General features: G+C 43.5%; 1 protein-coding gene across 2 annotated transcripts in view; it reads left to right on the top strand.

Annotated features, from left to right (window-relative positions):
• Positions 1-6,140: 6,140 nt before the first annotated feature.
• Positions 6,141-26,351, top strand: part of samd11 (sterile alpha motif domain containing 11) — a 50,196-nt gene continuing 29,985 nt past the window's right edge. For both annotated transcript variants that reach the window (XM_083975153.1, XM_083975152.1), the window contains exons 1-3: positions 6,141-6,975; positions 8,179-8,270; positions 19,526-19,701. In XM_083975153.1, the coding sequence (XP_083831279.1) occupies positions 6,276-6,975; positions 8,179-8,270; positions 19,526-19,701 (968 nt within the window). In that variant the 5' untranslated portion in view covers positions 6,141-6,275. The remainder of the gene's footprint in view (positions 6,976-8,178; positions 8,271-19,525; positions 19,702-26,351) is intronic.

Below are 26,351 nucleotides of genomic sequence, written 5' to 3'. Positions count from 1 at the left end.
TTTCATCATGGCCTAGAAGTCTAATACATGGTTCCATCATCTCTCTCAGCCCAGTTTCATTGGGATTATTTTCATTTTGCCAGTGTATGTCGGTATAGGCTATAGGTACAGGTGGGGTGGCGATCGGGGCGCAGGGCGTCCAGTTCATGCAGGGCACCAGAATTTAGATCCCATCACAGGTACTACAGTCTGTTCCTAAACCTTAATGGGATGTTTTAAAGGGATTGTTCAACATTTTGGCAAATTGGCCCATTGCATTAATCCCTATAGTCATAGCAGTAGGTTTGTTACCTTTAATTGTCGGTGCAAGCTATTTTTAGAACGGCGGAGCAGAGCTGCTCAGAGCTACGCTACGGAGGCTAATGGAATTTCGTGGTTTCCCTCATCAAACTTATCAAATACACATCCAACAACTCGCTGTCGTGGACAAGTTGTGACCTGTACATTCACCACGCTATGAGATAATAACGGTTACGAGACAGAGTTGTTTTATAGGTAAATGCAAAGACTGCTTGCTAAAAAACTGCCCCTGAAGGCAACGCGCATCAGCGGTTTTGCATGAATTTACCTCGAAAGCAACTCCGTCTCGTAACATTCCGTTATTATTTCATAGCGTGGTGAATGTGCAGGTCACAACTTGTCCACGAGAGCGTTTTGGTGTTTTTGGATTGGGTATTTGATGAGTTTGATGAGGGAAACCAAGAAATTCCATGAGCCTCCGTAGCGTAGCTTTGAGCAGCTCGCAGCTCTGCTCCACCGTTATAAAAATAGCTAACACCGACAATTAAAGGTAACAGACCTACTCCTAGGGATTATGGCAATGGGCCAATTTGCCCAAAATGTTGAGCTATCCCTTTAAGTTCCTAACCCTGACCAATTACTGTATGTATATGACTCGAAAGGGTTAATTCACCCTGTGTACTAACAACACAATTACTCACATGCTTTTCGTGATTTGTAGCCACGCAGATAGTTTCTGTTTAATTTGCTCTATAGATGGAGAAGGCTTCATCTTGAGATGAAGGCTTGAGATATCAAACTCGTAATTTTCTTTGCGGCCACACCAGTACCATCTGACTGGAGTTTTATTTAAGGCACAATTGAAAATTACATCTTAAAAAATTCAACATAACTGTTTCATTCCTAAAATCTTGTCTCATTACTCTAGGTAATTCCCGAAGCTACTCTACTTGTGATACCTGTTGACTGTGATGTTTGTGAATTAATAAAAATGACATTGTCCACGGAAAGAGATATTGTTGAACATTTTAATGTGATTTTTCAGTTTTGTAAATGCCACAAATCAAAACATGATCATTATCACCTTATAGGTAAAACCAAAACATTTAGGTACCACTGCAGATGTTCTTTAACTTAAGGTCAACCAAACCCTTCACAGGAATTGACTGACAACATTTGGGTGTTTTGTCTCCTGAAAAGTTACACAGAAGAGGAACTTGTGGGTTAAGTTTACACTAACTGGGTTCAATCTTTTTGGCTTAACACCTCCAGCAAAACTAAAGTTTCTTTCTTTTTCTTTAACTTTGTCTGGCGTGTTTATCATTTGATATTTCTGTGGGGAACTTGGACAAGACTTACTGCATACGCTTTCTAAAGAAATTCATACTCTGCTTTAAATAGTTAATTACTCTCGCCGTGTCTCCGGCGGTGTCTGGATGTGGAGGGAGGGGGGAGAGAGGGAGACGCTTCTGTCTGTCTTCCTTTCTTTTTTTCCAGTAGGGGCAGGCCTATATATTTTGCAGCTCATGTCTGAAAGGCTGGCTCCAGGCACTAGGGGTGGGCTCTCGCTCTCTGATGGTTTTCCAGTGAGTATTTGTCAGGTCAGACTGTGCACCGCCCGGCGGTCTCCGCTCCTCTCCCCGGGTTATTTATTACCTCTCTCCCCCGCCGGCAGCGCTGCGGCTCCGGGGCTGCTGCCAACAACGGCGCAGAGGCGGGGGCCGCGTTAAGGGGGTTCCCGCCGGACGATTAGAGGAAGGAACCGACATGAAATGCATTTTGAGGAAGGACAGAATTTGTGTCTCATTACATGGCAAAGTAACCGTCCTCGCCGTTTTCAGTAAACATCCATTACGGTTTACAGAATTAGGAGTGATCTAAGTCCAGTAGTAGCCTGGTGTTTGGTTTATAAATCAGCTTGTTTTTTCTAAACTACTGAAATGTTGTAGAGCTGGAAGCCTCAACTAATTTCCGCATGCTATCCACAGCAGTGCTCCAAGAAGTAAACTCTAGATTGAGTTGTAGACCAATAGAAAATACATTGAATTAATGCTTGATTAATAATTGAAGTCACTTATCAATGATCATCATCATCATTTGATCGTTTCATGCTCTTCCCCCTCTCATATCACTGTACTTTTAATTATCTTTCTCACCTTGGAATCTGAACTGATGGTAGCTTTTCACTTTTTCACTGACCCTGCACAGTGTGAACATTTAATTGAAATAAGATTAATAAGTTATGAAAACAACACAATGGTGACTCATACAAATATGTACATACATCTTAATTTTAACATTCATTCTAAGCACAGTATATCTCTATAGGACAATGTTGTCCCAAAAAGGCAGATCTTGTGTTAATTAATCACGCATTATTTTACTAAACTGCCTTTTAGTTTGCATGGATGCATACCACAATAAAGAAATTCAAATCAAGTTTTGTCCAATACACTAAACAGCAAAATGATTATGATGCCATTATTTCAGAGTCATATACTGTCAGGATACATGAAAGAGATTTGAATTGAATGTGTTACAATACTGGTAACAGTGTAATCTATCTGTTTGATATAACATTAACATTAGAGAGGTCATATGAATTATATTGTTCACCTGAGGAGAAGAAAAATCCATCCTTAGTGTAGATATGTATTCCTGCGGGTGAAATTGGACTGATATGTATGTCGATGTTTTGATGTCAGACCCTGAGAATATGGGTAGGAAGGGGAAAACCAGTGTCCTCAGAGTAGCTTGTATTGTTATGTTTTGAGTGAGAGGCTCACTTTACCATCACTTGACTGAATTAAGTCATTCTACACCTGTCACATATACAGTACATATGAAACCTAGGAGATGGCTGACTGAAGAAATTAGTCACAAAAAGTAAATTGTACGACTGCATCAATGAATTTACTGTTAATCCATTTAGGGGTATCAGAGCATGAATGTTAAGACTACACCTAGTCTACTTAAACGGGATAATCAGATTAAATATATTATTCACAGAATATTTGGATCCATCCAACCCAAGTTTTGGACCTGGATTAAAAGCTCTTTCAACTGTGCCATGTGAGAAGATATAAGCAATATAAACATAACTAACTCACAATTTACCTAGAAAGATACTCATTTACTGTAATATGATATAGGGATTTCCTAATTCATTGTAAATTAATGTAGTGTCAGAGCAGGTGTGGTGGTTTCTGTGACATTTTCAGGTGCACAGCACTCATCTCCACTGTAGTAAAAGTAAGAAAAGGTTACGTGAGGTAGAAAGGTTAAACGAGGTTTCCCCATCAAACATTTTTTTTTAATGAAAAAGACACAATGGCTGATGGAAAAATTGACTCAGTTAACACAAACCAACTTTTGAAGATGTGAAAGTTGAAGTGTCGTCACTATACAAGTTTGGGGAACCCCTCTGTTATGAGCCACCGAGCATGAGTCACAGTCAAGGATGGAGTGTGGGTGGAGGAGTGGGCATGGGTGTCCCCTTTATGACTGGTTTCATCAGGGCTCTCCCGACGGTGCAACCTCCCAACGCCCACGGATGTATCAACAAGGTTTCCATCGAGACATTTCGATGTGGCAAGGGCTGGTTTGATAACGATGCTATCAAAGAGCTTTTCATCTGAAACGCAGTGTTCCACTTCCTAGAAACAGCTTTGTAAACACACACCATAAATGTCAGCTCCTTATGATTTATGTCAGCGCTACTGTTCAGTGTACTCTACAACATATGGAGAGTGACATTATTGTTTGGGTGAAAAATGTTGCCTTTTGAAGCTGTAAAAGTATCGGGTAGCTTTTGAATAGGTGATGTCAGGTTACCTTTTTCTTTTTCTTTTCTTTAGCAGTGATTTTAAAATTAGTTTTGTCTCTTCCTGATCCACCAACCCACTGTTTCCATTACCTTCGGTCACCAGAGCCCCTCTGCTCCAAAAGGAAAAATGTCAATCTATATAGTCTGTCATCATTTTTGGTGATGTAGCTGGCCATGTGTTTGCCTGCCTGCCTGGTCTTGGCTCTAGGCATAATACCAGCTCTGGCCAGCCTGTGGTTTCTGGCCTTCCCGTGCACCACTTCCGCCTGCGGTGTGGTGTGCCTCCTTCCTGTGTGTGTCAGAGGCAGTTTGGCCTGATTTATAGGCCCCTGACACACAGCGCTTTGGACCCCACCTCTGCTGCTGGAATGGCTATTCCATGTGTTGGTGGTGGATCCACCTGGGTGGTTCTCCACTGATGGGGGTCAGATGTGGTCCTGCTCATGAGCTCCAGGAGCTCAGGGGAACATGCCCTGCAGACAGCGTGGAGGGAAAGTGCTCTCCACGCTTAGGAGGTTTCACTCCCAGTTAAAGCAACAAACTCGTAGTGTTAGACTCGCATGTGATCTGTTCTTAATTTTCTACACCTCTACTTGTTTGTAACCCAAGACTGAATCAGACGGCAGTTCAAAGAGCATCGATCAAGGCCGTTTCATTTGCGTGAAAGTTAAATATAAACAAATTTAAATGAACAGTCTGTTGAACCACAAAAGCACATTAAGTTGACATTGTTGGTCATATTTAAATGAGGCAGACTAAAAATAACTTCATTTAGGGCTCACACACAGGTCCCAAGAGTCAGAGAGCACATCTCCACTGAGCGACTACTTTACCACTTCAAAGTCAATCATCAGTATTAGACCTTGTTTTTGTAGTTACAAACAGGGTAAGGTAAAACAAACCGACTGCGCTTAATTATCAACAGGTTTCACAGAAATCCTCTGTACATCTTAAGAAAGGGACAATGGCCAAAGCAAACCTAAAATATAACAGCTTTTTGAAGATGTGTGAGGTTTAACTATAACTTTGTGTAAAACCTTAAGGGGGGGTTTAACACTGAGAGCGCAGTACACGCATTCGGGCCGTTTTAGCTCGCTACACATAAGCAGCTGCAGCAGGTGAGCGGTTTCATGTGGTGAGAGAGAGCACGACGGTATCGCTGTAGACGGAGAATAACAAATATGTGTATGGATGAAGAGGTGCAACGAGAAACAATAACGCACCTTCTTTGCGGACCTGGCGTAGATGTCAAGAGTAGATGTAGAGACCTGTGACATTTACAAATCAGGCTGCATATTCAGTGTTGAAGATGTTTTACCCGTCTATGGTTTTACCATCAAGTGTCCTGAGTTAGTCTTCTTCTTTAAGGGAAATAAAAGCCCGTAGAACTGTTGTCCATATTAATGGGTGGTGTTGGTACAAGTTATTGCTTCATGGGGGGAGGGGGTGGGGTTACATGATGAAACTATAAATCAGAAGTGATCACTTCAGATTACCCTGAAATCAACGTATGGTGTTTCTTGACTGTAAATGTTAACAAAGGAGCTGTCACGAGTTTTAGAATCAGCTGCATGGGTGGAGATGACTTCACTTCCTCACTAATGACGGTTCCTCCATTTTAGCCCTGAAGCGCCGTCCCTCGCAGTCCCCCCTTCCTCTGTGTGTGGCTCTCGCCGAGCCTCCGCTGTTTAAATGGGCCAAGTTGAGAAGCGGCGGAGAGTGCAAATCTTGTTTGGTCTGGGTCTGTGAACTTCAGCGTGACTTCAACGACATACACAGGGGTTAAAAACAACTCTCTCCAAACTTTCATCTGTATTAATTTAGCGCAAATACTGCTCAGGGATACCAAGCCTGATGTGTTTGGCTTACGTTTCTGATTAATGCCATATGCCACATTAGTTTAATTAGCCTAACAGGAGAAACGTATCAGTTTCTTTTTTAATGTCTTTATTGGCTGTGAAATTGTATCTCGGCCACGTGTAAACTCCCTTTAACTGAGTGGATGTGTGTTGTTTTTGTAAGCGACTTAAAATATAGTCTGTGCTCTGAGAGTATTAAAAAAAACTCTCTTACTTCTAATTTCCCCAAAGGCAAAGAAATAAGAGACATGACGAGTGGCTGCGACTGGTAATGATCACCGTAGGTAACATAATGTCCGGGGCTCAGGGCTGCCCAGCATGTCAGGTATTAACAGAGCGAGTGTGATTAAATGTGGGAGGTAGGATCTGTGAGGCTGGCGGAGAGCGCTGCTGCCGCTGCGAGCTGGAAACTACTGAATGGGCATCTATCCGGCAACTTCAACAGACCGCTGTCTCACGGCGACACGGGGGCTCTGCGTAAAACCAAGCGGCGCGTCTCCAAGTCTGGGTCAGCCCAACTCACAGACGGAGAGGACGCTCAAGTTGGATCGGGCGAGCAGCTTTTCACTTGTTATCGGCGCTCCGCTCCCACTAACATGCCTGCCATCAAAAAGGAGAGGCTGGATGGAGACGACATGGCATTGACTGCTTTCAACCAGTCCGAATACCTGGCCCCTTTAAATGCCACCGCTATCCCCGTGGTGACCCCGCATCCGCCGCCCTACGACCACATTTTCGCCCATCACCGCGCGTACTTGGGGCTCCACGACTCGGCGCTGCATCACCAGCATCTCCACCATCACACGGACGACTTAATGCTGGAGAGGTTCTCTTCCATCCCCGACTTTCAGCCCTTCTTCGATAACGGGGAGCCATGCATCGAGGTGGAGTGCGGGGAAAACAAGGCTTTGCTTTATATCAATAAACTGTGTCAAGGCAGTAAAGGACCCTCAATTAAATACAGGGGTGAGTGGCTCACCCCCAACGAGTTCCAGTTTGTCAGTGGACGAGAGACTGCCAAAGACTGGAAACGGAGTATTAGACACAAAGGTAAGAACAACCTTCACCGTCCTCGCGGTTCACGTGTTAAGTGACGGACACTTTACCGATAATTAAACACTTTTCAACGCCGCTTATTCTGGGTGCAAACTTGGGTCCCGTGGTTCGGTGCTGAGTTTTGGAGTGAAAGGGTTACAACAGTCAGTGCGTAAGGAGACAGATGAGAAAGGGCGCATATCCTCCACATACACTCCGAGGCTCTGACACAGAGTTCAGGCTGCGATCGTTCACCAGACCGGGGCATTTGGAGAGTAGACTGCACCGGAACTGAGGTGAAAAGTTAGACATAGATCATTTTGTGTGATAGTTAAATGGTGTTTTTTTCTCTCCCCTTATTCGTTATGTGATTATTCGCTCCGTTTACCGAGGCTGCACTTGTGCATGGGTGTTGACACTTTTGCGCATGTTATATAAGGTTAGAGAAAGATTTTTTTAAACATACAACATAGACATCAGTGTTAATTGTGATCATTTTTTTAAATGGTCATTCTGCGTGTTGCGTTTCATATCCACGGTGAAGCCTTGTAGGTGTTTGTTACATTATTGGGCTCAACACTGGCAGCATGGATACTAGGATATTGTCCAGGTAGCCCACTCTATTTCTTAATGTTAACATTTATTGCGCAGTATTTTTATGCAATAATTACGCGTGGCGCTGGCGCACTCTCACACCACAGCCCCCCCACTCCCTACACACACACACACACACACACACACACACACACACACACACACACGCACACGCACACGCAGGTTTATTCAGGCAGAGCTGACACGAGTTAAGATGTGTGGGGGGGAGGGTGTCGCCCCCAGGTCAAGAATGATAGCCTGATAGTTTAATATAGAACCGATTCCTATAAACAGATGACAGTAGGCTGCTGTCTCTCTGGCTCACCACACTGGACTATGGGTAGCATTAAAGTTCATGGCAAAAATGTAGAAAACTTTGTCTGAAGGTTCGGAGTCCTCCAGGTATGTGCTGTGTATTTTATTTATTTTTTGGTTGATTTATTTATTTATTTAAAAATATATTTTATTTTGAAAAGTTTTAGTACTGAGATGATGGTGGACTGAAGAAATGGGCCCGTTCCTGATAAATCCTCATCATATGCTGTGTCATGGGGGGAGACAAGTTTACTGGCTGGACTGAATGTGTGGTACACTTTCCCTGAAAGTCTCTCTTTTCTCTTTCAGGGAAAAGTCTCAAGACTCTCATGTCCAAAGGAATCTTACAGGTGCACCCTCCAATCTGTGATTGTCCTGGTTGTCGCATTTCATCTCCAGTGGTAAGAATATTTCCTCCTCTGTCATACCGGTGTGGCTGCTGCTGCATCTCTGTTTGTTGTGTCAGTGTGATGAGAAGGAGATGCTTCTGAGGAAATGTTTTTTTATTAGATTTAAGGATAACGTCTTTGCGGTAGATCTGTAGAGATAAAGGTGCTTGATCGTGACCTGTGGTGATAAAGGATTTCTAGTGAATGCTGCAACTTGTCAAAGATCACAGTGCTTGTTGAGAGCTGCATGGATAAACTGATATTTTGCTAACGTTAGTGTTAAAAGACTCTGTATCGTCTGGTATTTGGTAAAATCTTGATAGAGCCTGAAGTTTGTATTTTAGAGTTGAGAAATACAAATGTTTTTGTGATTGTTTTTTTCTCAGTTAAATTAATGATCAATGCTTTTATGTATTTTTTTCTCACAGATCAGATCCCTATATGATTTTAGATGTATTTTAGCCAGAATGAAAGCAAGCATTGGCACACTGTGTTTGATTTTAGTGTCATGTCACTGAGACTGATATCATATAAAAGTGTGTGTGTGTGTGTGTGTGTGTGTATGAGAGTATATTGGTGTGTTGTCTCTCTTTGTAACCTTGATGGTGAAAACCCTACAGGCACACATGTCAACTTTGATGATAATTTTTGTCAGCATGAATACCAAATCCACTTTCAGCCTTTCAACAGACGCAGAGTATCAGACAGCCTTTTTTATTGGGAGGCATTGAGCTGTCCGGTATGGCTTCTTGATGCAAGGTGTTGTTGGTCGAGCTCCTCTGTCCCGTTGAATCAGTTTCCTCACCTGGCTGTTGAACTTTTGTTTGCCTTGTGCTTCCCTCAGGGCTCGGCCAGGGGCATGATGCCAAACCTCGAGGCCTTGCAGGTGTGTCACGATTGCGGCATCACCGCTGTGTGTTTGTCTGTGTGTTTGTGTCAGCTTTGAGCAAGCACACTGCCGGCTCACCGTCGCCAAATCTGTTCACACAGGTGCGGCGGGTTGTGTGTGTGTGTTTGTGTGTGTGTGTGTCTTTGCGTGTGTGTTTTTCTCACCACAAAGCGCATCTGTCGTCGCTCCCAAGCACTAATCTTGAGGGAAGGGTGTAAGAGGCTTAGCGAGCTACTGAGCGTGGCTACTGCTGATTATTGTGTGCGAGGCACGCAAGGCAAAGGCGGTTTAGATAAGCCGGAGGTGTTTGAGTGATACAGGTAAACTGGTGACATTTTTCACAGCCAAGAATGAAGACCTGTACCCTAACACATAGGGTTCAGCCAAGACGAATTTCCTGAGGGCGGTTGGGGGCAGTGAAAACAGATAATACAAATGCTCATGTCTTTTTTTATTTTTTTTTATTTTTTTTTACAGAAGGATTTTTGAATCTCAGCATGCCTGCTTGTGTTTAGGCTCATTACAGATATCAGAGTGATTGGCTTTTGGCTTGCAAGGGCTTGTGTAGTTCCACTTCAATTATGGCTGTGACGGAGTAAAACTTAGTTATTGACGTAAGCAGGGATATGAGAGCCTTAAGGTTGTTGTTGTAGCCTTCCTCTCCTTTTCCCTGTCTGGTGTTGAAGCCTGAAGTCTAACCCACCAAGTGAATACCACCGTGACACACATACACACACACACACACACACACTAAGTATGTTGGCAGTTGTGTGGAAGGCGGTGAGGGTTAGGCGGAGGAGGGAAGGCAGTGGGACTTGTATGGCCTGTACTGGCGTCTCCCTCTCTCCCCACTGACTCCCCTCAGGGCATGGCAGCCAGCACTCCCTCACTGATGAGCTCTCCTTCTCCTTGCTCGCTCTCTCTCACACACACACACACACACACACACACACACACACACACACACACACACACACACACACACACACACACACACACACACACTGTATGCCTGCCTACTGACACAAATTACCTCATGCAGACATTTATTTTGAAAGTTTGACGGCTGAACTTTGAGTGATCTTGTTTCGCTATAGGCATGAGGCGAGCGATCATAAAAAAAAAAAAAAAAAAACTGCAGCAGCTGGTGGGAAGACATTTCACCTGCCTGCTCAAAACCCATGGAAGTTAATTTGCTGTGGCGGCCGAGGCACAAGCTGTTTATAATGACACGGCACAAACTGAACTGTTGTTCCACTCCACAGTTTAGAATTGAAATACGATTATGATCATAACAATGTTTTCCACGCTCCCAAATGAAATCAGGTTATGATTGATGCACTGTTTATGACAGCTGTCAGCTGTGTGTTATATTTCCATTAAGCCTGTCATTATGTCATAATCAGGTGCTTAAATGATTTCTCTCCTGGCAGCTTTAACTCACTCGCTCAGCTTTAAGTTGCTGCTTGAAGTTGTTAGGTTGTTGCCTTGTATGTGCATGGAAATGTGCGTATCATATCTTTTGCATCTATACAATATTATACTCAAGATTACATGTATATACGCATTTTCAGCTCTGTATGTTTGTGTTTTCATGTGCACGTGCATATGTGTCAGTGCATGTCTGTGATTATTTGTCATCATGATGGCTGGTCGACTAGCCTGCCTGCTGTGTGTTCGGGTGTGTGTATTTGTGTGTGTGTGTGTGCATGTGTGTGTGTCTCCTCCCGGGAGAGCTGGGCTTCCTCTGCTCTGTTATTTCAGCGGAACTGGCGGAGGCCGGGAGGAAATTACACTCCCCTCCTCCGGCTCGTAAAGACCTCCTCCAATCAAGGGCTCCGCTTGCAAAGTAGAATTAAACACACGCACACACACACACACACTCACACATGCAAACATCTATGCATAAACACACACATACGCACTTTATAACTGGCTGTTGGCGTCATACATCAACTACCTACTGTATACCGCTTATGTTGTATGTGTTGTGTGTGTGTGTGTGTGTGTGTGCGTGTGCGTGTGCATGCGCATGTTGTTCAGGCTACGTTGCTATGGTAACACTGGAATCGGTCATTGGCCCAGAAGTGTGCAGAAACTGTGGATCACGTGGAGTGTTATTTGTGCACTTTTGTGAGCATCTTTTAGCGTGTATTGGACAAATTAGGGATTAAGTGTCTTCTGAGGAGCTGTGGGTTCACTGTGGCTCGTAATCTCACTGATAGGCATCAATAACAGCTGGAATGGGTTCCACACTCATTCAGTTTGCATTTAGGCCATGTGTTGCATATGTGCATGTGCCTTTCATTGTCTTTCATTTGAACTCAATTGAAGAATTCAGTTCAAATAAAGTTTATTTTAGCAAATTAGCTATTAGCTTCCATTAGCGTTCATCTCAGTAAGAGTCTGATAAGGAGCTGAATAGTGTGTGGACTGGACTTCCAAAAAGTGTTGTGCATGTTTCCACTCTGACTGAGTGAGCGTGTGTTGGGGCGCGGACCCTGTCAAAAGGCATCTAAAATAAGTTGAAGCGTCTCTCTAATAGCCAAATGTGGTTTATCACGACAAAGCCAACTGTGATATTTCTAAATTCCCTCCTTCCAACATCTGGGTTGGCTGAGAGTGTGCGAGTGTGAGTGATTGTGTTTCTTTTTCATCACCATTTCCTGTGATAGTGGCCGTCTCGCCCTTTCACATCAGGCCTTTGCAGACAGTAGTGGCAAACTCTAATCATATATTCATCAATACACTTACACCATATATAAGCCCAGGAATTCTAGGAAGTGAAACTCAGTAATGGTGTTCAATTTTAATTTCAGTGTTTGCCTGTTATGAAATTTTGTCAGCAATAGTTACATAATACATAAAGTTTTCCTAATAATTACAGTGCCGCAATCTGCATTCACTTTAAATATAAACGAAGGTTACCACATATTGATAATATTTTTTAATACTAATAATGAGCTGAAAAGTATGGGAAAAATTTGAGATTGATGAATCCCAAACCGTCAGCTAACTTTTTTTTAATTGTCCGTACTAACGCCCACGAACAAAACCATCTGAGTTTCCTAATTTTTACCTACTGTCAGTTCATAAAGTGTAGCTCCATGTGATTTATGAAGTTAAGCAGTATATGTTGTTAACTGTACTTAATGGACCTAGTTGAAGTGTGTTGCACTTTTAAAGGATCGGATCTTAGTCTTATCAGAAGAGTTCCAGTTTACCAAACGCATCTTCGTGCTCGTCTCCACTTCCCCTGTGTTTGCCAGAGGAGAGAAAGACCCAGTCATTACCTGTCTGTAAAGCTCCCCTGTGGCGGCCTTGGTGAGCCTATCCAAACACTGAGCAAGAGACACACAGAGAGAATAGGGGAGGAGGAAGGAGAGAGAGAGAGAGAGAGAGAGAGAAAGAGAGAGAGAAACAAGAGGGAGAGGGGAGAGCGAGAGGCACACTGGCATGCTTGACTGCACCGCCACTGACCTCCCAGCGCTGCCCCAGCAGCCCCCCAACTCCCTCCCGCCCTGCTTCCCCTCCACATCACCGCCTCTCGCCCTCTGTGCACCTCGCCCCCACCTCCCCTGCCGCCTCCTTCCTCCATCCCCCACCCCCCCCCCCCCCCCCCCCTCCTCCCTCCTTGCCCTGTGCCGCTCCACTGGGCTGCAACTGCCCGCTCGACTCAGCGCGTGGGGGCCGAGGGGTGCAGGAGATTGTGTGTGTGCGAACGTGTGCGTGTGTGCACGGGGAGAGGCGGGGGACTTGGTCGCATGCCTGTCCGCCCTACAGTGCTTTCTCACTTTTTTTTTCTCTCTTTCTCTCACACGGCCTTGAACAACCAAGTGTTACCTAAAGTCTGTGCGCACACACACGCACACACACACGCACGCACACAGTTATTTTGAATCAGATCTGATTTATTTTGCCAAGAACATTTTCACTTAAGGAGTTTGACTTGATAAGGTGGATGAGCTCATGGTCGGAGACGCTCATCTTTTGAGATATGAAACATCAGATTTGTTGAGTCACATCTGTTGACAATGCAGAATCGGCCTGTTTTCATCCTTTCTGTGAAAAAATAGATTTTGTTCGTTATTTGTTGGTTGTTAGTATTTTTGCTGCCAAGCAACAATATGGCAGATGTTAAATTATACACTCATCACTCATCTTTGCTTTAGTCTATATTACAGATTAAAATCTGTGAGGTTTTTACAGATTCGCTCGTGTGTGTCCCCTGTTTGTCACCACAAATAATGACATCATTATTGATAGGAAGCAGCAGAGAGCAGATGTTTTCCTATTGCATCCCAGAAATGTGTTGAGTATATCCAGATTGACTGACAGGTTGACAAATTTAGTCATGTCTGACTATAGCCTAGTGAGTTATTGATGAGCTGTAAATGTTACCAACACAGAAAAATATTTCCTCATCGAAGATTAATGTGCTTTTACATGTGAAAAGTTCTAAATTTTATTGTGTAGATACTATATTACACACTTATAGTTGAGTCTCTTAGTTGCGTTGTGTCTCTGAGAATAACAGTCCCTATATGAACATGTTTTAATCCCAGAAGAGTTCAGTATGTTTCTAATTACGTACTGTATCTGTAGTTCATTCACAGCCGGTCTTGATCTTTGCTGTTGTTGCAGATATTGCAGTAAGTGTGGTGACGTGCACACTAATAATTTGATTATGACCAGATTAGTTGAGGGTCTCCGAGTTTATCTGTGACCTGGACCAGTAAACCATGTCTTGTTCGATTGTTTTTCCACTGTCTTGATTCTGAAAGTAAACCAGAGGTCATGGAGATGCAAATGTATAATCCTATACACACATTGTATCATGGTTAGTGGTGATAAGATGAATTCGCCAACGCAGAAGCAAAAAACCTTGTCTTCTCCACTGGTGACTTCATAACATGACCATCAGATACATAAAATCAGCATCATCAGGTCACTGGGGAAACCTGCTCACAGCAAACCACATAAACACTTTAATCAATCTGTTGCTTTAATGTGATTACGCATAGTAATCAAGTTACATTAGTCATGTTTGCATAGGCATTTTGAATTTGATGAAAGTTTATAAATGTTTATCTAAACGCCTTCAAGGCCTTCAAAGATGCACCTGTGAACATGTCAGGGTGTCAAATCTGTGGAGGTGAGTCAGAGAAGAGGAGATAAGAAGGTGAGACTAAACAAAGTGAAGAATTCATAATTTGTACTTTGTGATGAACTGGATCCAGGGCTCACACAAACACACAGCAGACCAATAGTTTGTTTTGGCCTTGTTTCAGAGCTCTTATGTGAGCGTGGTAATGACCGCTTCACCCCGCTCTCCCAACCTCCCCTCGCTCATTTTTTCTTCCTCTCTCCCACTCTGTCGTCTCCTCATTCCCCCTCCCCCTTTCCCCTAGTGCTCGCGCCAAGTCGACCCTCCATCCCGCCTACACACACACACACACACACACACACACACACACACACACACACGCTGCGAGGTAACGGCAGACAGGCGCGTGACTCATTAGGCATTCGTCCCCCAGGGAGATCGCTGGGGGGGCGCGTGCGAGGGAGAGAGAGCGCCGCAGCTGCAGGAATGTCACGGGCGGCTACCGCTGTGTGTGTGCTTGTGTGTGTGTGATTGTGTGTAAGTGTGTGTGTGTGTGTGCTCACTAATGCTGGCTGGAGCCAGCGGCAGGATACTGCACCTTTCAGGAAATAACGCAAGTAGAAAGAAAAAAAAAACACTCTTATTAGTGCTGTTTTCCACCAAGAGCTCATTTAGAAGTCTGAAATAAATTTAGAGAAAAAACATGAGATTGCCTTATAATTTCTGCTTGAATTTGTGGGCTAATGTGTGTTGTAGCGGTGATATTAGCCTGTATTGTTTTTCACTACAAAACCATTTTGTTGCTTTTAAACCAAACCCCTGCTATGGATTTATGAATTCAGCACACCACCTAAATGAGCTATAGGAATGTATTTGGCTGATTACTCACAATACATTGTAGCTACATAAATGTTTTTCTTTGAAATGTTCAAGCTTTATTGTCCGTATGATCTACCTGTTATGAAATGAGAATGTATGCAGAGGAGGTCTTTTGGCTCACGAAGGCTTTACCGGAGTACTTCTGACTTCTTGCCATTTCTCAAGATTGTTTTCAATACATTTAGTAAGCCCACATTAATGTAGTGCATCTTGCACCTCAGTAAATCTCAGCCCACCACATTAAATGGCATTCAATGCCATTGAAGTCTGTGGGAGACATGAAATTTGGTAGGCAGTTAAAATTATGTGAAAATTCACTAAAACTAAAATTATGGTATTGACCTACTAGAAACCTCTTAATTTACAGCTTCTTCTTTTTTTTTTGTAAATCAAATCTCCTCCACTTTCCAAATTTGGTTCAACTTCATTATCATTACTCTTGCTTACTTCAAAATGAACAGTAATCTTGTAACTTCTAAATGTTCTTGTGTACCGTCAATGTAGTGAAATAGATTGTTTCAGAAATATTGAACATCAGTGGAAGTGAATGGTGTTTAGTAAGGTGGACTGAGCACTAGTCTGTTTGACACACTGTAGGATAATGAGAATAGCTTAAGTCAGTATGTTTTCTTTACAGCTCATGCTATCTGAACGCTAATATGTCACCAAACTATAAAGTTCATGGGTTATATGAATATGAGAATGTGTGTGAAGAGAGTGTTCGACTGTTCATGGAAAGTGTTTCTGAATTTCTACGTCATGAGTATTTTGTTACTAGATTGAGTAGTCGGTCAGTGTGTCCCCATGCATCTGTATGTCTGTGTATCTTTTGTGTGTGTGTGTGTGTGTGTGTGTGTGTATTAATGTGAAGCCCAGATATATTTCTTGGCTGCCTGACTGTCAGACAGAAAGCGTGGGAGGCGATATTCATAGAGGTGCTTTTAGTGGGACTTTTATGAGAGACTTTTTTCCATGGCTGAAAGGAGGTTGACCACACACAGCAAGGTTGCCTCTCTCTGCGCACATGCAGGCGCCTGTGTTTGTGTGTGCACGTACGAGCCCGAGTGTTCAGGCGCCCTTCCTTTCAGCGCTCCTACGTGGGCTGCCAGGGGTGTGTTTTGCTTCGTGTTTTGTTTCAGAGAGCCCTCCCCCGTGCTGCGGAAGTGTTGCCGGAAGCAGTGGGAGCTCACCCCCAGTTCTGCGTCAGTGCCACTAAAGAAAGGATCGGGGCTTTCCGGGAGGAGAGGGAGGGAGGGAGGGAGGGAGGGGGGTGGTGGGGTGCTGTCAGCCTTGGGTATGTCACGGCCATGTGGGTGGTTGTCTACATGCTCACACACACACACACACACACACACACACACACACACACACACACACACACACACGCACAGCTACAGTCACGACTGCTCTTAGACAAACTATTCTTGTATACACTATATTGCTCCAAGTAAAATCCCCTGCTTTGGAGGGGAATTCTAAGGAACAGGAACAGGTGTGTGTGTGTGTGTGTGTGTGTGTGTGTGTGTGTGTGTGTGTGTGTGTGTGTGTGTGTGTGTGTGTGTGTGTGTGTGTGTGTGTGTGTGTGTGTGTGTGTGTGTGTGTGTGTGTAAAGGAAGTTCTCCCTGATGTTGTGAAAAGAGCAATAAAGAAACGTGAGGTGGAGAGTTACTATTCAACAGATGTGTGTCTGACAGATAGGACTGTGGCTGCATCCACAGGGGACGGTTGTTCTGCTGTTGGGATGTGATGTTTACCCCCTGGTTTCCCCACTCTAAAGCCGTCTTACTGCCCAAGCACTAACGTCCAATCAGCGAGGCCTGGTGTGGAAGTAGTAGAGGAATCAGAAAATAATCCAGTGTCCTCAAAATACAGCAGCAGAACGTGTAGAAAGCACTGAAAGGAAAGAAGAAAGTAGGAAAAAAAACTCTTTTCTGGCAAGGTGCAGGAAAAAAAGGGGAGAAATGTGCACAACTATGTGGCCTGCTCATCCTGGGGGATGTTTTCATCTCTCTGCCCCCCTCCTCCCCTCACTCTCTTCTTAACGTCTGCCATTTGAGAGACTCCAGAGGGGCTGCACCTGTTTGCCTCTTGGCTAGGAGCCCCTAAATCCCTCCTCCTGCCCCCGTCTGCCACTCATGCTGCTGTGCCTCCTGGGATGGAAGGAGTGAGGGAAGGGGTAGGCAGGAACGGGAAGGAGTGGTGGAGAGCAGGGTTGCGTGTGGTGGTAAGGATAGCTGGAGGGCTTGAAGGCGTCCGGGAGTAAGAGCAGTGATGTAGGCACAGACAGAGAGACAGAGGGGAATATAGTTTCAAATCCAAGTCCACTCTCCCACACCGGACAGACCTCACTCCTGCAGAGCTTTCTCTTTCATGTTTCGACTCACCATCCTCTCTCTCATTTCTGTGTTCTCCCTCACCTTTTCTGTTCTCCTTGTACAAACCCACATCCAGTCTCCCTATCTCCTCTGTTAACTTTTCTCCTCAGCCTGTCATCCCCATGCTCTTCTATCATTTCCAACTGCGGCCTGACTGACTGCAGCTCTCCCTCTCTCGCTGCTCTCATTTCTACTCTGCCCCCCCCCCCCCCCCCCCCCCTTGCTTCCCCTCATCCCGTCTCTGTGATACGACCACGTTAATCTGCAGTGACCTCTTCAGGTCACATTAAAGGTCATCCAGCTTCACTTCCCAACAACCCTAGGGCCACAGTCTCCTATTTATCCCTTCTTTTCTCTACTTACTCCTGACAGCTTTGGAAAGAAAAATCCACAACTTCTTTGAAAACTCTGGTGTGTTGGAAACAGGGAAGTTGCTTTAGTTGACCTAACATAGAGAGTTGGACTTTTTTTTTTTCCCAGTGTCACTTTATAATTACTTTATAATTTATTCACAAAGAGTACACACACAACTTGATGATATCTGACTGGAAGCTGAGTGTCAGTCTCAGATTATGTTGTTTTGGTTTCAGTTTGGCTAACGGGTGCCAGCTACACTGACATTTATATCATGGCTATTTAACCAGTTTTTGCTGAAAGCATGTAAATTAATTAAGGTTTTGGTGAGATTATTTTAGTAGTCACAAACATTTTGTCTGATGTATTACCACATGTTACATGATTATAGTCACATCTTGTAACACCATTAATGATATAAAAATATCAAAACAATATCCATCTATTTTAAGTAATTGTCCATTAGCTGATTATTTGGACTTTCAGTCACCTTTTTGAGTCATTTATCCATTTCCTTTAGTTTAGGGAGGCCCTGGTTGTTGTTTTTGCCTACATCTAAACCGATACGGTACCGATTCCCGGCTTGATTTTACGGGAATCGCTTCTTGGGATTACCTTGGGAATTCGGTCGGTACCAATAAAAGAACCAAATTCAGTACTCGCCCCTCGATACTGATCACTTCTGCCCTGCGTATGACCTACGTTATATACGTTCTTTACACACATTGTAAAAGTTCTATAGGGCCAACATGATCCTTTTTAGTTGCCTGTTGTGGGAGGTGGGATTACACTGCACAGCACACAGTACTTCTCTCAGCTGCAGACACCAGCATATTAACCACAAGTGATGAGTGACTAGAAGCGCCGATTGTGATGTACTGATCATTTTTTTTGTAAGAAAAATCAGCTGATAATGAAGAGCTTCTGATTGGTCAGATCCTTCCTACTTTAGCTAAGTGCTGAAAACTTATAGCCTGGCTCTCGCCAGACCCTTGTAGTTCCGCAAAGCTCCACCAGAGGCGCTACGCTCAGCTTCACACAAGGGTCTGGACTCGAGGCCAATGCAAACTTCTTCCCCGGAGCAAAAAATAATGAACCAATCAGGATCGCCGGGCGGGAATTTCTGAGATGTGACGTAGCGCTGAAGCGACTGTTTGAGTCAAACAACAATGGCGGCTCGCAGTGAGTGGCTGAAGTAGCACGTCATTCAAGATAACGGACAAGTGGTTTATCCAATCACATACAAGATTTTTTTTACAAGGCCCCGCCTTCTGAAATGAATCGCCTATGGAGCAGTCCCAGACCCTTGTGTGGAGCTCAGCGTAGCTTTGCGGAACTACAAGGGTCTGGCGAGAGCCAGGCTAGAAAACTTAGGCTTGTTTGCTAACTAGTTTTCATGCATGTGGTGCATTACAATTGTTGTGTTACAGTTGACAAATACAGCACAATAAAACTAAGTCACTGGAGACTTGTTTCTTTTTAGATTTGCATTTGAAGAGAGAACTCAACTTACGTCACAACTTAAGAAGACATGTACAAATGGCTATAACAAGAAAAAAAAGCACAGGTTTCTGAGGACGCTAGTGCGTGTTTACTACTAGTATCTAGGAATAGTTAATTCTGTTACTAAAATGTCTTCTTTTCTTTCTGTTGTGTTGTGCAGAACCGTGGCCGCTTGGCCGAGAAACGCACCATCCCCCTTCCCCCCAACCGGGTACCCAAGAAGGAGCTGGCCTCCATCTTCAGCAGCGACGACAGCGAAGGCAGCGAGCGGGCCAGTGGGGATCATGCCCACATCAAGCAGGAGGACGAGTTGCATTACAGTATCATGAGAAAGAGGTGAGCTTCCAACTGAACAGCTGTATGGCCAATGTTGTCTGGAGGACATCAACAAACACATTTGTGTACTTTTCTTTCTTACTTCTTACATTTTCTTCTTTCCTTTTTCTGTGTGCATTTGGTAGACACTGACCCATATTATTGCAATAGCTTAAGCTTTCAATGTGACTAAAAACGCATACGTTGTGTTATAAAATGTCCTGCTTTTTTGCCCTGCTGTGAAATATAATTAACAAGTCCACCGTATTGTTTAGTTTTTCTCCTGTCTAAAGATGCGTTTTATTATTTCTTCTTTAAATGGCACCTCAGACGTGTGTGTAATACTTCCAAAGGTGATTTTAGGATGATTTTGAGGTGTTAAAGGCTCTTTTTTAGACGAACAAACGAAGAACGGTGTTTCAAAAATATACTTATGGCTTTTGCTTAGGGATGTCTAATGGAAGGATGTGTGCTGAGCTTTGAAAGTGTTAATTGGCTTGTTGGTTTGTGTTTTGTTGCTGCTGCCAAGTCTCTGTGTATCTGTCTTGACTTGATTTTGAAAGACAAGTCACCTGAGTCACCACTGTCTGCCTTATCCCACCCAGAGCAGAGAGCTGTGCTTGAGAGCAGTGTGATTAAAGACTCTTTAGAATAAAAAGAGTATATGTTGTCTGCAGTGATCATGAAATAAGTAACTTTAAAATCTATTTTGATCCCAATGCGCAGCTGCTCTTGCTGCTCAAATAACAATATAAACAGCTATTAAAGCTGAGGATATAAAACAAGTGAAAAACACAAACATACTCAGAGAGAAAGACTAATATTAACAATGAGAAATAGCACAGTAAAACACCTTATATATCTGTGTGTGTGTTGTTTTTGTTGTTGTTTTTCCTTTTTTTTTTTTTTTTTAGTTTTCCACATTTTAGTGTGAATCAGTAAATAGCTGTTTGTCCAATCTGCAGTTCTCCACAATAATGGATGGAGAATAGTGCTCAGAAGTTGTGTACTCATTAGATTTGGTTTGTCATAAAAATGTACTAAAAGCATTTTTTGATTCAAGTGGATAACCTTGTTCATCTTTATACATGCAAACACACAAACACACACACACATGAAGGTTACAGTGAGGTCACCTCATTAAGATGAACCAAAATGAGCACCGCCTCACACTGATGGCATACACTCTGTACTCGGTACTTTTTATTTTTTACAAAAAGTAGGCCTACTTTGATCCTTGTGAGATCTGTAGTTGGGAATAACCATCGCATGGATTTGTAACTATTTGGTACTATATATGTACATAAACAGATTTGTTTGTATCAGAAATCAGACAGGCTATGGACAGATATAATGTAGAAGATGTTCATTGATTAACCTCAGAAAGTCCCCAGCTGCATTATAAGCAGCTTGTGCAACCTCATTACAGAAGGGGATGTTTTTCATGTCTTGAGACTTGCGTGTGACACGGCGGACAGCACAGCAACTTGTGAAGCTTAAAATGGATCCACTAACCTCATTTGAGAGGGCTTCCCCTCCCCCTGACACTTGTGCCGCTGGCGTGTTAAGATGATAATGAATTTAAAGAACACTTATGACTAATATGTCAGGCTTTTACCCTTTGAAAGGCGGCGGACTTGCTGGAGCCGCAGCTCCGGTCTGTCGTGGGCATCCATCTCAGCCCTGCTTTATCCCCCAGTGCGGGTCTGGACGAACGGGATAATGGGATGTCCAATCACGGAAATCTTATTTTCATTGACCGCAGCTTCGTAAGTGAGTCGTAGAAGGGTCTTAACAAATTGGATTTGGCCAATGGATGTGAAAAGTACAGGCCCTCTGTATACATGTGTGAGTGTATCTGTGCTGTCTCATCCACACATCATCAAGGCTGGCGGCAGGCGGCAGCGCCGTGTCACACCCACTTGGTTGCTGCAACCTGCCTATTGTAACTGCACTTTAATCTGCACAGGAAAAAAAAGAAAAAACTTAAATCTGCACAGGCACATCTAAGCAGCATGTTGAATTATTTATCCAATTGTTTTTATCTTTGTGGAGGAAATTTGGGTGGCATTACATTGGGCGGATATTCAGATTTTAAGTTTCTGTTCCATCCATTTTCTCGAAGGAGCAATTGAATATATGTAATGTCACTTTGTGTAACATTAAAACAAAGATTATTTGTGTAGTTCGGAGGGGGGGGCAACTGTTGTGTGTTAAGGGGATTTGTCTTTCAACAGGTGTTGTCTTCGTAGCTCTGCGCTCTCATCAGGATGTCTTCTCAGGTTCATTATAAGCTGGTCCATCTTGTTTTAACCAGATTAATGCTAATAGTTGCTGGCTTTACTCACAGTTGTTTAGTTGGTGCTCTGTAGAGCCGCTCTTATCCTGCTGAAGAAGCACAGAGCACCTAGAGACTGAACAGCAGCCAAGCCACAGTGCCAACCAAGTAATCATTACCACTGTAAGGTGTATACGGAAGCTCCTCGGGGTATCGAAGCCAAAGTCTAGCGCAGCTCCTGTGAAACATGCAGGAAACTGAAAGGTGGAAACAGTATCTTGTTCTGTGATCACCTTGGTACCGGTGGTGTGACTTGGATTCTTTAACTCTGATTTATTGATTTCATCTTAGCCACTAAATATTTCATAGCAGTAACTTGTGATTTTATTGTTTTACTCAAGGGCACAACAAAACCTGGGTTAGTGTTTGTTTCAGTTGGCTGTAGATAACAAGGCTTTGATTGAAAATTGCTGACTTAGAGTCTGGGTAATTACCCAACAACCACTGTGGATTTTACAAGTTACGAGCTGACGTCTACCTTTCAGGCTCTGCCCTGTGGATGAAGAAAAAAATAATCCACCATACCCATTATTAACCTTCATGAAGACAAACAAAGGCAGCTTCCCTGGTTTTCAATCATGCATGAGGCCATTTTCTACTTGATACACAAATATTTTCATCTCCAAAATATTTAAGCAGACCTTTATAAAAGCATAGAAGCATAGAAGATCAAGCTGTTCAGTTTTTGTTCAGCATAGTCAAACTTCCAGAGGACGTCACTGAGACTCTTTATAAGGACCATCCTGTCATGTGCTCACCCATTCAGCAGGGAGAACAGCTGATTGAAACAAGCAGCATACTGAATTCAATATAACATCTTATTCGTATTGCTTGGGATTTTTGTCCTCAGCGATGAGGTTATAGTTGAGGTTATTGTGGGTGTAATTTTGCTAGACCTCATCATAATCTTTAACTATTGTCTGCTTCATTTAGTTTTTAACTTGAGCGTGAGCTTTGGTGCCCACATGCTGCTAACGGGATGTTTTGTGAAATCAGAAGCGAACTGAAAATGCTCACATTCCTAAACATCAAGAAGAATCAAATAATTCTAACTTACTCTCTCAGTCACTACGTTACAGTCACTCTCTGTATGATAACAGATCATTTCATGGAGCAGCATGAGATCACATTAGTTAATGGTGATGCTGTTCTCAATCTGTGCAATAACCACAGAGAGAGGAAAAGACACTGATGCTGAGTTAGCTACTGTCTATTGCATTTGACATTTTGTCCTCTGGCTTTATTGAACAACTGTGTCATTGCCTTATGCCAGTAAGGGGTCACGGACAGTGTGAAATTACTGGAAATGTCTCTCCCCTAAAGCACTAATTAGTGAGCTTGGAGATTTTATAGCTTTCTAGAGGAGCTTTCCGCTTCAAGAATTTTTGGCCTTGTTTACACCCTTTTACCATGGCAACAGAGTCACAGCAATTTAGTAGTTGATTGGGCGTTGGCTAGAAGCAAGGGGTTCATTGTTTCCACATAGAGCAGTGTTGTGTCTATTAACTCCCTGTCAAAACATAGGATTAAGAAAAAGATAGTGAGCAGTGCTCCTGCAGTAGTAGTGGTGGTCTCAGATTTGGTGTTGGCTTGAAGCTTGAGGTTCATCAATTCCACATGTAAAGAACAATGTTTACTATTCAACATTTGCTGCCATGCAGTATGGTGAAATTAGATGAAGATACTTCCTGCAGTATCCACAGCCCAGTAGCGTGCTCTTTGAAATCCCAAGGGGATTACATCACATACTGGGAATATAGCAGATGACTTACTTTTTCAATCCAAACTTTTCTTAAGTCTGTTGAAGAATTTCACTCAGAGTTTGAAAGATGTGAACAATAGTACCTCAAAGTGTGAGTCACAGGACAAATTAACAGTAAAAGCAGCAGCGTGTGCGCGGCTCAGTGCAGGATGCAGCATGGCGAAACTTACCATATATTCTATTTCCATTATACTTTTCCTTTCCTTCCTTGGCTGCCTTATCGACCCCATGTCAGCCTGTACAGCAGAAGAACAACAGGGAGAAGTGAAGCCCAAGTGAAGCTGGACTGCTCTTACTTATTTATGTATCTATTTCTGTATTTATTCATTACCCCTTCTGCTTGCAGGGTTCCCAGTTGCAAGTTGGCCTTTCGATCCAACTGTGAGCAGCATGACAATTGTGTTTCTGTTGCTCATAAGAATCAGACAAAACATAAAATGTATACGGAACAGATCTATATTACTGCTTTAAACTTTATGCATCCTAAAATATAGGCATTTCCTAAGTAAAAGAGTGGCATTTTATTATTTTTGCTGCAGGGCATCATAGAAACTTTACTCATTCCTTCTCTTTCCACATCTTATTACGCTGTGGTTGCTGAATATTACATATTGCCTGGTAGTATTTGAATGTTGCTGTGGGCCACCTGCGCAGGTTGGAGTGGGCTGTGTGCTGGGGCTGTTGTCTTCAGAGCACGAGGGTACACAGTAAACCTGTGAGCACCAGATGTTACACAGTGACCTGTCTCTCCTCCCTCCCTCTCTCTCTCTCTCTCTCTCTCTCTCCTCCTCCTCCTCCTCCTCCTCCACCTTCACATCCCTGCTGTCTGTCTGTCAGCACTTTCCCAGTGGTGGTGTGAGACATGGCGTCAGGGTGCCTGGGCTGCCAGCTTCTGCCAGCTCACACTGTGACCTCCAGCCCCGCCACCTCAGCTCCACGTGCCAATGCCGCAGCAGGCCACTGCTGGGCATTTATACTGAGTTGACTCCCTGTGCCAGGAGAAGAACCTTTCCACACTGATTGGACCTTTTTGAATAGTTATTCCTACTCTAATGGTAGAAGGGGGCACAAGCTTCCTGAACAAAAGAAAGAGAAAGAAAAAAGCCTCAGATTAAGTTAATACGCTTTTAGGAATATTGGCCAGTTTTTGGTGTGTTTTTTTTTGTTTAATTTTCATTTTTTATTTATCAATTAACAAGCAACATTATGTGAGAATAAAAGCAGTTTACAGAACATTGCAACAGATATTGAAATGTCTGGACCAGGTATCTCCTGACCTAAATCAGGAAAACCTTTGTTCAGTCAAGGCAAACTTCTTTATTCATTACAGGTGCAGTTGATTAAAAAAACAAGGCGGTGTTTTGATATCAACATCTAAATGCAAGTGTAGTATTGGTACGAATTTAGGAAAAAGACTAAAAAAGGATATTAAGCTAACAGAGTTAGTGATATTATTTAAGTGATGTTGGACACATATCCAAGAGTAACGCATATTACTTATCCTGCTGTCTGGGTCAGTGTGTCTGTCCTATGGCCGGGGATGAAGGGACAGTATTGACCGGTGTAGGGATGAGCTGAGGATGAGATGATTGTCTCTGGCGTGCACCTGGGTGATAAGAAAGCAGCTCATGTCCTTCTTAGCTATCAGCCCCAGCAGCCACGATATAACCCCCCACCATCCGCTCCGAGGCCCTCGTCCACCGCGGCTAACGCTGGCCTCAGGAGCTCCTTAGGGAGCGCTGACTCAGGTGACTGGGTTTTAAACGCGATCCCCACCCCCCTCTCCATCTTCCACGGCTTGAGTATGACCTTGCCTCCACCCACGGAACGAGAGGAGGGGGAGGGTTTAAGGGAGGGCAGAGGTGGGTGCAGATAGTACTAGGCCCTCATTAGCCCGAGCCGAGGCGGGACAGCTCAGGAAAAGTGCGCTAATTACCCCACTAACAATGTCCTTGCCATTCATGGCTTAGAGCGGCCACTTTGCCACAGGATAATAACCCCATCACCTCTCTGAGAAGTTCAGGATAGCATTATCGTGATCACTTTAAATGATGGACAGAGGGAGGCGTTCAAACGCTGCCAGCTGATTGATGGATTCGGCTGCGGTTTCTCACAGTGGAGAGAGTTACTCTGTTAACTGTGTGATATGTGTTTTGTTGGAGTCACTGGGAGAAGCAGATACGTTATTATATGACTTTCAGCACAATTACAAAACCTTCCCTGCATTTCATTTACTTTTTGAAGAAAATGATTGGACTCTCAGACACAGATAGCTACTAATTTTAGCAAGATGCTCTCTAAAAAAGAAGTCTATAATTAGTCTAAAAAGAATTTGCAGTTATAGTCCAATCAAGCGTCTCCTTGCTTAGCTACCAGTGGGGACTGTTTTGTCTGAGACTGTATCCTGAGTCATTGGTACTCTGTGACTGAAAGGTGACTGGTGAAGCCAGCATGGCCAGCATTAGGCCCTCTACCCCTTCATTTTTTCTGTTAGCGTGTGGAAAACAGCTTGGCGACCGACAGCCTGACATTACAGCAGGAGCCTGTAATCATGGGACTGTAAAAACCCAA

The sequence above is a fragment of the Trachurus trachurus genome (genome assembly GCF_905171665.1).
Source record: "Trachurus trachurus genome assembly, chromosome: 7".
In the NCBI taxonomy this organism is placed as follows: Eukaryota; Metazoa; Chordata; class Actinopteri; order Carangiformes; family Carangidae; genus Trachurus; species Trachurus trachurus.
This window is presented reverse-complemented; position numbering and strand designations above follow the sequence as displayed.